Raw genomic sequence first — 13,998 nt, forward strand, 5'->3', positions numbered from 1 at the left:
ATAAATTGACCCAAAAAGTTAAAGAAAAAAAACATTTTTTTTTGTTGTAGAAAATGAAGCCACCTAATGACCATTACAATTTGTTGCATTGTGACAATTAAAATATGATTTTACAATATATTTTGATATATATATATATATATATATATATATATATATATATATATATATATATATATATATATATATATATATATATATATATATATATACACACTTATAAATGAATATATTTTCCTAATAACTTCATTATGTTTTTTCATTTATTTTTTTATTTTGTAAGTTATACTTAAATTGTATATATTAAATAATATATTATTCTAAAGCGTAATTGTCATTAGATTATTTTTACTGTATATTGTGGTCAAATAAATTAATGAAATGAATAAATAAATGATGTTTTTTTTTTTTTTCTTTTTCTTTGACAATGTATACTTTAAATAAAAAAAAATAAAAAAATTAAATTTATTATATAAGAAAACACACACACAAACATATACAAGTATAAAAATTTTGTCGTCACATTGCAGTAATGAAAATTAATTTCTCTGTCCGGTCCAGTAATTCTTTCTTTTTGTGATGAATTGTGAGCCGGACACGTTCTTCACAGGTTTTTTTTCAAGAAACTTGTCGTACTTGTCTAAATCACATCGTGTTTCTTCCTCTCACTTGCTCTTCCATCAATATTCAAGTGTGGCTTCTTAAAGCTCCTGTACTGCTGTTTGGCTGAGAGCGTCCTTATCACAGACTTTAATATCTGATGTCAATCACTGTTGTATTCAGAGCGTAACCTGAACCCGAAGGCCGCGTGTCTGAAGAGGAGAGAGGAGGAGAAGGTCACAGGAGACCCTCAGATGTTGTCTGGTCTGGGTGGAGACGGACACGGCCATATGTAACATTCAGGTGAGTGACTGACTGTTATGAAGCATTTTAATATATTATATTCGTGCAAATGTGTATTACGTGTTCAGTCTATTCAGCTCATTTTTCAACGCTGTTTTCTGTGAATGTGAGACTTCTGATTTATTAGTCGCTATGGGGAATAACAGTGCAGTAAACTGTAAAAATAAGGTGAATATGCATGTGCGTGTGCGCATTTCAATTTAAATTCCACTTTAATAACTAAATTACATTTTAGTAAACAGAAAGCCTGTCTAAATATATATATAAATGTATATATAAATATAAAATATACTTGTACAATTTTAACAAAAAATTATTAAAAGCAAAAAATATAATTTTTATCCGTTTCATATTTTATATTTTATATTCATATTTTATTTTACATTCCCCCAAATAAAATTAATTATGCCTTGGATTCTGTTTTAATTATTTTATTAAGTTTTAAAAATCAAATATCATATCAAATCAGTAGAAAAATTAAAAAAAAAAATTGAATTACGGCCTATGAAATGTTTTATTTTTTCAGAAATTCTGTTTTGTCTGTTATAATTTTTTTAGATTTAGGATTTAATACAAATTTATTATCAAAAATTTGTTATTATTAATTTTTTACAGTGTAATGAAATGAAAATGTAACAATTTATTTTATTTATTTAGCAATGTGCTGCACAACAGAGGATTAAAACGTGGCTAAAAATTGTGATATTCCTTAAAAATAATGTTTTAATAAACTTTTATTATTACTGAAGAACATGCAGACTTAATATTTTAATGTCTTTTGGTGCTTTTCATTTTCATTTTTTTTTTTGTTTGTTTATTTATTTTCCATTTAAATTTTTCTGGATTCCACTAGCTAAAGTACATTTTAGTAATCAAAAAGCATGTCTAATTAATTGAACTTGTTCAATTTAATAAATTAAAAGCAAAAAATATATTTTAGGGTCCTATGTATGAATTTTTCCCAAGTTCCATTTTATTTTTCCCAGATTGAAATGATATTTGATTATTAAAACATTAAAATAATTAAAACAGAACCCAAGGCATAATTAATTTTATTTGGGGGGAATGTAAAACTGAATTTGGTAAAATATGAAACAGATAAAAATTATGTTTTTTGCTTTTAATATCCTTTTAATAATTTTTTGTTAAATTGTACAAGTTAAATTTAGACAAGCTTTCTGTTTACTAAAATGTAATTTAGTTATTAAAGTGGAATTTAAATTAAAATAAGAGCACGTTTACACATCAACGATGTATTAAAATTGGAAAAGTTACTTATTTTTCCCCAAATAAAATTAATTATTAAAATTAATTTTAATTTACTTTTCTGTATTCAGATTTTTTTTTTTTAAGTTTAAATAATCAAAAATAATATCTAATCAATTGAATTCATAAAAAACCCTACATGTTTAATGTACAATAGGGCCCTATGAAATGTTTGTTTATATATATATATATATATATATATATATATATATATATATATATTTTTTTTTTTCAGAAATTCTGTTGTATTAATTTTTTTGTATTTATGATTTAATACAAATTTATTATCAAAAATGGTGGTAATCAAACCAGAGCATAAAACATGAACAATTTAATTAATCATTTACAGTGTAATCAAATGGAAATTTTACAATTCCTTTTTGTTTTTTTTTGTAGCAAACAATATTTTGCACAACAGAGGATTAAAACATGGCTAAAAAATTGTGATATTCCTTAAAAATAATTTTAATAAACCATTAATATTACTGCAGAACATGCAGACTTAAGTCTTTTTGTGCTTTAATATTCACAATATTGCGATTGGATTAAGAGTTGAGCCCTTCTTTTGATTTAAATTAATTTATGCTCTTTTACAAAATCTTGATGTTGTTTTTGGGCTCTACTAGAACAGGTTGATTGTTTTCCTCATATTCTCCATTGTTGCAGCTCCTCTCTTCCCAGTCTGTCAGTAACGCTCTGTTTAGTTCCTGTCTCTATGAAGCCCCTCCTTCTGAAAAGCACAATGTGCTCCGATTGGTCAGCTGGAGCAGTGTGTTGTGATTGGTGTTTGGAAAATGTCCCGCCCCTTACCATAACCGCCAGTTTCAACACACTCAACCAGGCCCCGCCCCTTTATTCTGCGTATGAATGATTTAAATGAGGAATATTGTGACGATAAACTCAGGATGGAGGCGTTTCAGGAACACTGACGCTGATCTAGAGGATGTTTGCAGACCTTTAGTGCTCAAACGGCATCATTAAAGAGATCTGAACATGGAAAAAAGCATAACAGCTCTTTAAGTTTCCACAACAAACACTGCGGTGGAAATCTGCTTTGACTCTGAATGAATGAAAACCAGCTCACATCTTGAAAGCTTTTGTGAAATGTTCTCTGGAAGCATTTCTAACACTGTTGTTGTTTTCGCTCCACAGATCCTGACGTAAGGAATCTCTCCGTCGACGTGGCCTTATCTTCCTGTTCTTGTTCCAGAGTCCACACACATACACACATTCTTGATTTATATATTATAAACAGATGTGTTGGAAGACTCACATACACACAGTACACTTCCTGGGCCGCTCGCACGGCTCACGAACACACACAATCATGGACCATTGGTGGAAATCACCCATAAGAAACAGCGTTTGGAGGACCGGGACCGTCCTGCTGTTGATGGAGTGATGTAAGGATTACAGTGTGCTGTTATATAGCACACACACGCACACCGACCCATGAGCCTTTGCATTCAACACAAGGTCAAGCTCCGCTGTGGGAACAGATTCTTTTCTCTCTTTTTTAGAACATGTATTCAAGTTCAACTTTCTTTTGTACCGTTTTGTGTTTATGACGTAGAAAGGAAATGAATGGCGACGCCGTTCAGTTTTGATACACAACGTTTTGGGATCGCCACTCATGCGTGAATCCCACAAAACCTGTCGCATTTCACCTCCAAAACCACAAGATTTTTCTTAAAAAAAAAAAATTAAGCCTGTTTTTAAGGACATTAAGTTTTTTTTTTGCATTCTCACATTTTCACAACAAATGCATTTGCCTCGAATTCTCATCATTATAATGTAAAAAAAAAAAAAAAAAAAAAAGAATTATATCTGTGTAAACAAAAATGATAAATATCAGTTAAACATATTGGAGTATTTGTTGTATGTCCTTTATGCTCATTTAAATAAAAAACTTTTTAATTTAAAATACAGTATTTGTTTTACTGTATTACAGTAAATATATTAAGAATCATAATAATTAAAAAAAAAATCTGGACACATTAAGGTGTAAAAAAAGATGTAATTTTGAGAAATGTGCTCAAATATCATAATGCAAAAATCATAATGATCCTAAATGTAGGTTTAAATTTCATTTTTTTTCTTTATATATATATACACGCACAAAAATGTTGATGATTTTTATTTTTAGATTCTATCAGATTCTTCAGATATTATCTGAAGAAAGTTAACAAAAAATGAACGAATAAAAATTTATAAAAAGTCTTTTTTTCTTTTCTTTAGATAATATATATTAAATTCTAAAAAAATAAAAATTCATCAATATATTTTTTGTGCCTATATGTTTCTTTATTTTATTAATTTTTATTCTATTTTTTGTTCATTTTCTTCAGATAATATATATAGCTAAAAAAATTAAACATTTTGTGTGTGTGTGTATATATGTATATATATATATATATATATATATATATATATATATATATATATATATAATAACCTTACAATTAACAAAAAAAATTAAAAATGGGAAATTATATATATATATATATACACAAAAAATATGTTGATGAATCTTTTGATAAATATATAGCTAAAAAATTGTATATATGTGTATATATATATATATATTATCCCATTTTTATTTTTTTATTTTCTGATTATATATATCCAAAAATTAACAGAAAATCTGAAAATTAACAAAAAAAAGGGGATATATGTGTTGATATGTTTTATATACCTAAAAAATCAACATTTTTTGTGTGTGTGTATATATATATATATATATATATATATATATATATATATATATATATATATATATATATATATACAAAAATTTGATTTTTTTAAAAAATAAACTAAAAAATATTTTCAAAAAAATATATATATCCCATTTTTATTTTTTTTTGTTAATTTTCAGATCATATATATACACACACACATATATATACATTAAATAAATGTTGATGAATTTTTTAAATAAATATGTAGACACCTGAAGAAAATGAATAAATTTTTTCTCTTTTTCTTAATTTTTTTGGGGTGAAATATGAGCATGTTTTTGTGCGATTCATGTCTGCCATCATTCACCAAAGCACCAGAGCTTGTGTTTTTCTTTGTGTATTTCATAAGTATTGGAAAACGCTGGATAATATTTTCTTTTCGTGTGTCTCATTTACATTAGTAACTCGTTTTTATATCGTCTCAGACTGAACCACACGCATCATCTGCGGAGAAATCCTCCGTTTTTACCCTCGGGAACGAGCGAGTCTCTGAACATTTCACACGTCAGCGTTTTCCTGGCGTTTCTGAGTCCATCTATGAATTTTCTTGGGCTGTAGCTTGAGCTGGACTTTGATTTCGAGCGTCTGCTCCCACAACACAAACTGAATTTGACTGAGTAGTTCCCCAGATCCGCTGGCGATTCATTGCTGAAGCCGTCAGGGTGTTTTTGTGCATTTTATCAGTTTAACGTGTTGATTCACGACAGAATTTGCTGCCACTTGTCCGTATTTCTACTCTCAGTAGAGAGAAATAGATTGTGGGTTTTTGCAAAGCGTCTTTACAGGACGACCCTGGAGTTTTTTTTTTTTTTTTTTTTTACTTCTTTTATAAAGTTCTGTTAAATGTTTGTGTTTACTTGTTTTTGTTATTATCTATGTTGATTTTAAATGTTAGATAAATGGCAAAACCTAGTTGCTGAAGTATGCCAGGAACAAATTGTGTTTCATATTTCTGTTAAAGCTTTTATAACGGGAGAGCTTGGAAATAATTATTAGTCTTTTTGTTTCTCGTTGTGTAAGACATTAGAGATGCCAATTTTTGCGTTCTCACACACAAATGTTCCTTATTGTTTATAAGGTAAATAATCACTGTGCAAAATCTGTCAACACCTGCCCAAACCAACGTTAGAGGTTTCATTCGTAGACGTTTTCGTTCCAAATTGAAAGGAAACACAGTACCGAGTTTATCTCTAGAGATCGTTTTGTTTTTCTTCATTAGTACTAACATCGTCTTTTGCGACTAAAAGATGATTATATGAATTATTCTTGTTTATGTATTGCAAAAATGTAAACTCTGAAAGGAGAGAGAGTGGCCTTCCTCATTCTCCGGACACGGGGAGTGATTATGTACTAGTGCCTGCATCGTTTTGTTCAGTTTTATCCTGGAGTCAGTCAGGTTTTATTGAAACGTCACGTCTTGTGGCTTCAACTTGAGAATATTTTATAAATTCACATGAAGAGGGACATGAGAATTCCAGATGTATGTTAAGTGAATTCTTGCTCCTCTGAGCAAATAAAGTACTTTCTTTGTAAACATTGATGTGTTTGAATCAGATCTGTTCTGCACACGCCGTCACTGAGAGTCTCTGTTTCTCATGCTTCAGGTCAGGGGTTAAGAGAAAAGATGTGTAAATGTGCAAAAATAAATAAAAGTAAGATTAAAGAAACTAAATAAATAGGTTTGATCAAAGTAAAAAAAAAAATATATATATATATATTTTTCAATAAATAATAAATTAGATTAGATTCAAATAAATTGATTAAAATAAAACTTGTTTAAAAATAAATAAATTTGATTAAAACAAAATGTTATTTAAATAAAAAAAATTAATTTGATTTAAATAAATTAAAATAAACTTTGATTTGAATAAAAGTATTTAAATATTTTTGATTAAAGTAAAAAAAAATCAAATTTTATTTAAATAAAAAAATTAATACATTAGAGTAAATCGATTAAAATATTTAAATATAAATAAATTAATACAATTTGATTAAAAATAAAATGTTATTTAAATAAAAATCTATTAACGTTTGATTAAAATAATTTTAAATAAATAAACTTTTAATATACATAACTACAAAATGTTTTGATTAAAATGTTATTTAAATAAAGTAAAAAAATTAAAATAAATAAATTTTTTAAAATAATAAATTAATACATTATATTAAAATAAATGGATTAAAACAAAACTTGTTTAAAAATAAATACATTTAAGTAAAACAATGTTATTTAAATAAATTAAAATAAACTTTGATTTAAATAACAAATACATACCTACATAAAAACATTTGCTTAGAATAAAATTGTATTTAAATAAACATATTTTGAGAACATTAAATACATTTGATTAAAGTAAAAAAAAAATCTAATTTTATTTAAATAAATAATAAATTAATACATCAGAGTAAATAGATTAAAACAAATTTTTATTTAAATATACATAATAAATGAATACTATTTAAAAATAAAATGTTATTTAAATAAAAATGTTTGATTAAAATAATTTAAAATAAATAAACTTTAAATAATGTACATAACTACAAAATGTTTTGATTAAAATGTTATTTAAATAAATAAATGTAAACAAACAAATTTGATACAAATAACTAAATACATTCATTTTACTAAAGTAAAAAATTAAAATAAATCAAATTTTATTTAAATAATAAATTAATACATTAGATTAAAATAATTTGATTAAATTAAACGTATTTGAATAAAAATTCATGAATAAATAATAAATTAGTACATTTTATTAAAATACATTCTTTAAATAAAAATAAATATTACATTAACACATTTGATTAAAATAAATTAATTGAAATAAATAAAAAAATACATAACCACATAGCATTTGATTAAAATAAATAAAAAATAGTTAATAAAACGTTAATTAAATAAATTTGATACAAATAACTAACTTGACTAAAACTAAAAAATAAGATTAAACTAAGTAAATAAATTGATTAAAATAAATAGTTTAATTTAAATAATGAATAGTTTTGATTGAAATAATTCAATATAAATAAATTGAACCTATATCAGTATAGCTAAGGTGAGTAAAAAACAATGATGTATTGTAATAGAAACTAAATATTTTACAGATTTATAATATCAATTTTTCACAGTATTTGAATGGGTCTTTATACATGAAAATATATATCTATCTTTTATATTTTAGGAAGGGGTCCCTCAAATATTTGGCGAGTAAAAGAATGAAAAGTCTGAAGTTTAGATTCTGATGCATTCAGTGTTTGTAAGGGACAAAAAAACATTCATTTTACGTACATGACATTTATGCAAATGCATTTGACAGATTTGACATTTGACCCCCTATAGTCACTTAAATGTCAGCAAACATTAGAAGCCAAAAAATTTAAATTACATGCAAAATCTTTTAGTATAATTGTAAAAACACCAACCTTCAGCTTGTGGTTCAAAAAAAACTTGAAGACTGTATTAAAAATGATCCATCAGGCTTTATTTGTTTGTTGTGTAACACTTTATTTTAGTGTCCTTGTTACACATGTTACATGTAGTTACTATAACTATAGGCAAAATTATGCCTAATTACATGCAGCTAAACCAAACCTAACCCTAGTAAGTAATTAATATTACTTGGCGCTTAAATGTATAATTACACTATAACAAGGACATCTTGTTGACACGTGTTTAGTCTCACAGCGCCTCCTGCTGGACATCAAGCGCGTCACGTGTCACTTTTCTTCCTTTCGCTTCACGGTAATCTGCAGATTATTGTCTTGTTTTCTTATTTTTTTAACTATCATATACAAAATTAGCTATTTTTTATTGTCTTTTTTAAGAATAACAGCCATTATATGAATACGCATCGTGACTCCCAAAAATAAAAACATGGCGGAAGAAGACTTTATAGCGCCATTTGACCATAGGCATTTGACTGACTTTTAATTTAGAGACTTTTAATATGTAACAGCGAATTTCCGCTCACGTCGCGGCGCTGATGACGCTTCCTCCGCAGTTTCCGGTGCGCCTGCTGCTCTCCGCGTCCTGCTCGCCTCACACAGCTGATAATGTTGGGCAAAATAATCGGACAGAAATACGTGTCTATCGCGAAAACATGGTAAGAACACGGTAAAACTCCACACAGCGGGAGAAGCGCTCTGATTTAACAATATTTTCTCTTGATTCATTTGTTTTAGTCGTTTTGTCCTTGTCTCGACCTGACTGTAGCTGCTAAGCTAACGAGCTCAGGTCACGATAACACTGATGAACTCTCTACTTCAGTTTATGAGGTTTATTTAAGCGTGTATTGTATAATTTTGAATATGTTTCTTTATTGGCATGATTTTATCTAAACAACAGGCATCAATACAAACGATAAAAGGTCAGTAATGATGATTAAAATGTTTCCTTTTCTAAACTTTTCAGTTAAATCTAAAGTAAAATAAGTAACTAATGATCTTTACAAATATTTAACAGCCTGACTGAACGTCAGGGTTTTTTCTTAATTTTTTTTATTTATAATAATGCTCCTTTAAAGGATTAGTTCACTTTCTAAATAAATTTTCCTGATAATTTACTCACCTCCATGTCATCCAAGATGTTCATGTCTTTCTTTCTTCAGTCGAAAAGAAATGAAGGTTTTTGAGGAAAACATTCCAGGATTTTTCTCCATATAGTGGACTTCACTGGGGTTCAACGGGTTGAAGGTCAAAATTACAGTTTCAGTGCAGCTTCAAAGGGCTTTAAACGATACCAGACGAGGAATAAGAGTCTCATCTAGAGAAACCATCGCTCATTTTCTAAAAAAAAAAAATATATATACGTTTTAACCATAAATGTTCATCTTGAACTAGCTCTCTTCTTCTTCTCTATTAGAATTCCGGCAGTGTAGACACTGCTAAGTGTATTACTGCCCTCCACAGGTCAAAGTTTGAACTAATTGTTATATACTTGCACTAGCACATTGTATATGACAATTTAGTTCAAACTTTGACCTGTGGAGGGCAGTAATACACTTAGCATCTGCACTGCTGGAATTCTAATAGAGAAGAAGAGAGCTAGTTCAAGATGAGCATTTATGGTTAAAATGTATAAATTAAAAAAAAAAAATAGAAAATGACCAATGGTTTCTCTAGATAAGACTCTTATTCCTCGTCTGGGATCATGTTGAGCTCTTTGAAGCTGCACTGAAACTGTAATTTTGACCTTCAACCCGTTGAACCCCAGTGAAGTCCACTATATGGAGAAAAATCCTGGAATGTTTTCCTCAAAAACCTTCATTTCTTTTCGACTGAAGAAAGAAAGACATAATCATCTTGGATGACATGGAGGAGAGTAAATTATCAGGAAAATTTAATTAGAAAGTGAACTAATCCTTTAACCTCTATCTGTATTTTTGCTTTGATTTCTTAATATTATGAATATAAACATGTATGTAACCCTGTAAGGCCTGATATATAAAATGTTTTGCATCATATTTGATACATCTGTCTTTTATGCCTCATATAGTTTGATATAGTGAGAATATGGAGCTCAGTTTTATTCAGAGGCTCAAAATGAGCAAATGGCTCATATATGGCTATAGGTAATCACAGAGTGCTGATATAGAGCCATATTGCACGGCTACGAGTGTGATATTGCATTTTTACAACAGTTCGACAGCACGAGTGTGTTAATGAACAACAACAAAGTCTTTAAAAACTTTTCCGCCATGTATTCGAATCTCAAGTTGATATCTTAAAGGAACACTCCACTGTTTTTGAAAATAGGCTCATTTTCCAACTCAGTTGAGTTTTACCGTTTTTGAATCCATTCAGCCGATCTCCGGATCTGGCGGTACCACTTTTAGCTTAGCTTAGCATAGTTCATTGAATCTGATTAGACCGTTAGCATCTCACTCAAATGACCAAAGAGTTTTGATATTTTTCCTATTTAAAATTTGACTCTTCTGTAGTTACATTGTGTAGAGTCAAGAGTCAACATTTCATTTTGTGTTTGTCTTAGCACACGATGTAACTACAGAAGAGTCAAATTTTAAACAGGAAAAATATCGAAACTCTTTGGTCATTTTTGAGTGAGATGCTAACGGTCTAATCAGATTCAATGAACTATGCTAAGCTATGCTAAAAGTGGTACCGCCAGACCCAGAGATCGGCTGAATAGATTCAAAAACGGTAAAACTCAACTGAGTTGGAAAATGAGCCTATTTTCAAAAACAGTGGAGTGTTCCTTTAACAGTTGAGCTCAAGCCTCCGTTACTAATTCTAATACGTCACTTCAGAACTAGTAATGAAGGAACGTTGAGTCGCTTCATTGAAGATTATTGTATTATGAGAGAGATTCTTTTAAAAAGCGATATCTTTGTCCTTTTAAAAGTTAAGAGGATCACAGCGTTAAAACAACTTCCTTGTTCTGACTCATAAAGAGTCTTTGCCGCCCTCTAATGGTGTAATAATGTAACTTTCACTGATACTATTGACAGATCCTTTCTCAATACCAAATACGGCATGTTATTTATATAAAATATTTATTAAACCACAGTATTTTCATTTTGTGTGTGTTTTTTTTTTTTTCCCCAAATCGGTTTTTCCCCAAATTATGAACTTGACAATTAAAGAGTAAAAATCCTGGATTTTTTTTTTTTTTTTAAACATTAAGTAGTTTTGATCAGGACTGAGGTTGATTAACAGATTTATGCAAAAAAAATTGTAAAAAATATTTATCCAATACATTTGTACAGCAGTTTAATTTAGTGAAATAATAAAATCAATAATAATAAATATCAATATCTGCCAATAATATGTCTTAGTAAGATGATATTTAAATGCTTAGTTTTACGATCAAAGCTCTTTGGTTTTAAAACATAATGCAATGATGAAAATAAACCTTTCTTAAAAGCCTGATGATCACATTTGACTCTCATGATTTTCTCTAAACATGATGTCTTGGTAATCAAGTAAACCGAAGTTGCTTCAGTCCAGTTGAAATATTACTAACAATATTAAAGTTATTCTTACATTTATTTAATCACAGAATCAAAAATCAGCATAAAGACACGTGAAGCACGAGCTAAAGGAGGACATTTGTACAATTTATACTAATTATAAAAGAACTATCAATCAGGCGACAGAAGGACTGTAGTAGATAATGTGCAACAACAAAGTTGATCATTGAGAGGCCTTAGAAATGTGCATATGAAATATGATGCATTGGGCTTGATGTGGATTCTGATGGTGTCCAGGGTTCCCACGCTTGCGGTCTGGGGTGGAGTCGGAGGTGTTGCTCTCGTCCACTTCACAGACTGGAGAGTGATCCTGGACTACGTTCCCTACATCAACGGAAAGTTCAAGAAGGATGAATAGATGCAGGTTTGTCATGTTTATCTGTCATTATACAGTCTAGAGTTCAAGAAAATGACCTGAATTCACTTATTTGCATCGTCCCTTCTGTATAAAATGAAAATCTTTTTTTGTTAGAATCAGATTTAAAGGGTTAGTTCACCAAAAAATGAAAATTCTGTCATTTATTCTTCACCCTCATGTCGTTCCACACCCATAAGACCTCTATTCATCTTCAGAACACAAATTAAGATATTTTTGATGAAATCCGATGGCTCCTGCATAGCCAGCAATGACATTTCCTCTCTCAAGATCCATTAATGTGCTAAAAACATATTTAAATCAGTTCATGTGAGTACAGTGGTTCAATATTAATATTATAAAGCCACGAGAATATTTTTGGTGCACCGACTTATATAGTGATGGCCGATTTCAAAACACTGCTTCAGGAAGCTTCGGAGCGTTATGAATCTTTTGTGTCGAATCAGCAGTTCGGAGCGACAAAGTCACGTGATTTCAGCCGCTTGGCGGTTTGACATGCGATCCGAATCATGATTCGACACACTGATTCATTTGTGCTCCGAAGCTTCCTGAAGCAGTGTTTTGAAATCGGCCATCACTAAATAAGTCTTTATTTTGTTTTTTTGGTGTACCAAAAATATTCTTTATAATATTAATATTGATCCACTGTACTCACATGAACTGATTTAAATATGTTTTTAGTACATTTATGGATCTTGAGAGAGGAAATGTCATTGCTCAGGCCTCACTGAGCCATCGGATTTCATCAAAAATATCTTAATTTGTGTTCTGAAGATGAATGAAGGTCTTATGGGTGTGGAACGGCATGAGGGTGAGTAATAAATGACAGAATTTTCATTTTTGGGTGAACTAACCCTTTAAGTCAACAAAAACTACATGAATTTGGGTCGTTTTGGGTCTGAATGTTTCTCTCACTGATTGTTTTATGTTCCTGTAGGTCAGTCTCGATTTAGATGGACTGAAGTTGGAGACGCTCTTCACTGCTGTTGATAATGAAACCAATCTGTCGCATGAAACGGACTACTTCATCAGCGCTAACGAACAATGTGATATTTATTTTTTGGAGCGTTCGACCCATTTTCCCCTCATGATTTTTCAGTGTGTATTCGGTACTCATGAAAAGATCACAGACTCACAGTCAGAGTCAAATGATGTATAATAAAGAGGTGTTTTTGATGTTTCTATAAAGCTTCACCATTTGTTTCCACTGTAATTATATAATTAATGACGTCATCATGGACCTGAGCTCTGTTGTGTTCTCCATGTCATCTGCTCAGCGGCGGGTTTAATGGTGGTGCTTGTTAATAAATTAAGAAAATAAGTTTGACGTGTTTATGCTTCATGATCATCTTGGTCACACTTCATTTGTGTTCTTGTTACACGTTTCATGTACTTACTGTAGTAATAACAGTAAATTATGCATAGTTACATGAAACTAACCCTGAACCAAACCGCAACCCACCTAATTATATAGTAATTAATATTACTCAGTGCTTAAATGTATAATTACACTGTAACAAGGACACCCTAAAATTAAGTGTAACCATCACCTTTTATACATGTGCATGAGTTTAACATGATTTTACATTAACCTCATTACTATACATAATTATTAGTGCTGTCATATTGATTAATCGCATCTAAAATAAGTTTGTTTTTATATATATACACACACATACGTGTATATTTACAAAATTTTAATGTTAGATGCAATCGATTTGAC

At 29.4% G+C, this 13,998-nt stretch overlaps 2 protein-coding genes across 3 annotated transcripts in view; both read left to right on the forward strand.

The window, feature by feature from the left end:
• tcf3a (transcription factor 3a) overlaps nt 1-4,235 on the forward strand; it is a 42,285-nt gene extending 38,050 nt beyond the window's left edge. For both annotated transcript variants that reach the window (XM_048162878.1, XM_048162877.1), the window contains exons 19-20: nt 784-903; nt 3,322-4,235. In XM_048162878.1, coding sequence (XP_048018835.1) covers nt 784-896 — 113 coding nt within the window. In that variant the 3' untranslated portion in view covers nt 897-903; nt 3,322-4,235. The remainder of the gene's footprint in view (nt 1-783; nt 904-3,321) is intronic.
• Nucleotides 4,236-8,858: 4,623 nt separating this feature from the next.
• On the forward strand, nt 8,859-13,596 carry LOC125250534 (cytochrome b-c1 complex subunit 10). The gene is made up of 3 exons (XM_048163174.1): nt 8,859-9,013; nt 12,137-12,263; nt 13,213-13,596. Exons 1-2 carry the CDS (start codon nt 8,964-8,966, stop codon nt 12,255-12,257), a joined length of 171 nt encoding a protein of 56 aa, XP_048019131.1. The 5' UTR covers nt 8,859-8,963; the 3' UTR covers nt 12,258-12,263; nt 13,213-13,596.
• The last annotated feature ends 402 nt before the right edge of the window (nt 13,597-13,998 follow it).

Source organism: Megalobrama amblycephala, linkage group LG17 (genome assembly GCF_018812025.1).
Source record: "Megalobrama amblycephala isolate DHTTF-2021 linkage group LG17, ASM1881202v1, whole genome shotgun sequence".
NCBI classification, from domain to species: Eukaryota; Metazoa; Chordata; class Actinopteri; order Cypriniformes; family Xenocyprididae; genus Megalobrama; species Megalobrama amblycephala.

What these genes read in the sequence shown, in the direction of transcription:
- LOC125250534 (XM_048163174.1), top strand. Translation starts at nt 8,964, where the DNA reads ATGTTGGGCAAAATAATCGGACAGAAATACGTGTCTATCGCGAAAACA. An exon ending in GTGTCTATCGCGAAAACATG is followed by an intron (nt 9,014 to 12,136) that starts GTAAGAACACGG and finishes GATGGTGTCCAG; the next exon opens with GGTTCCCACGCTTGCGGTCT.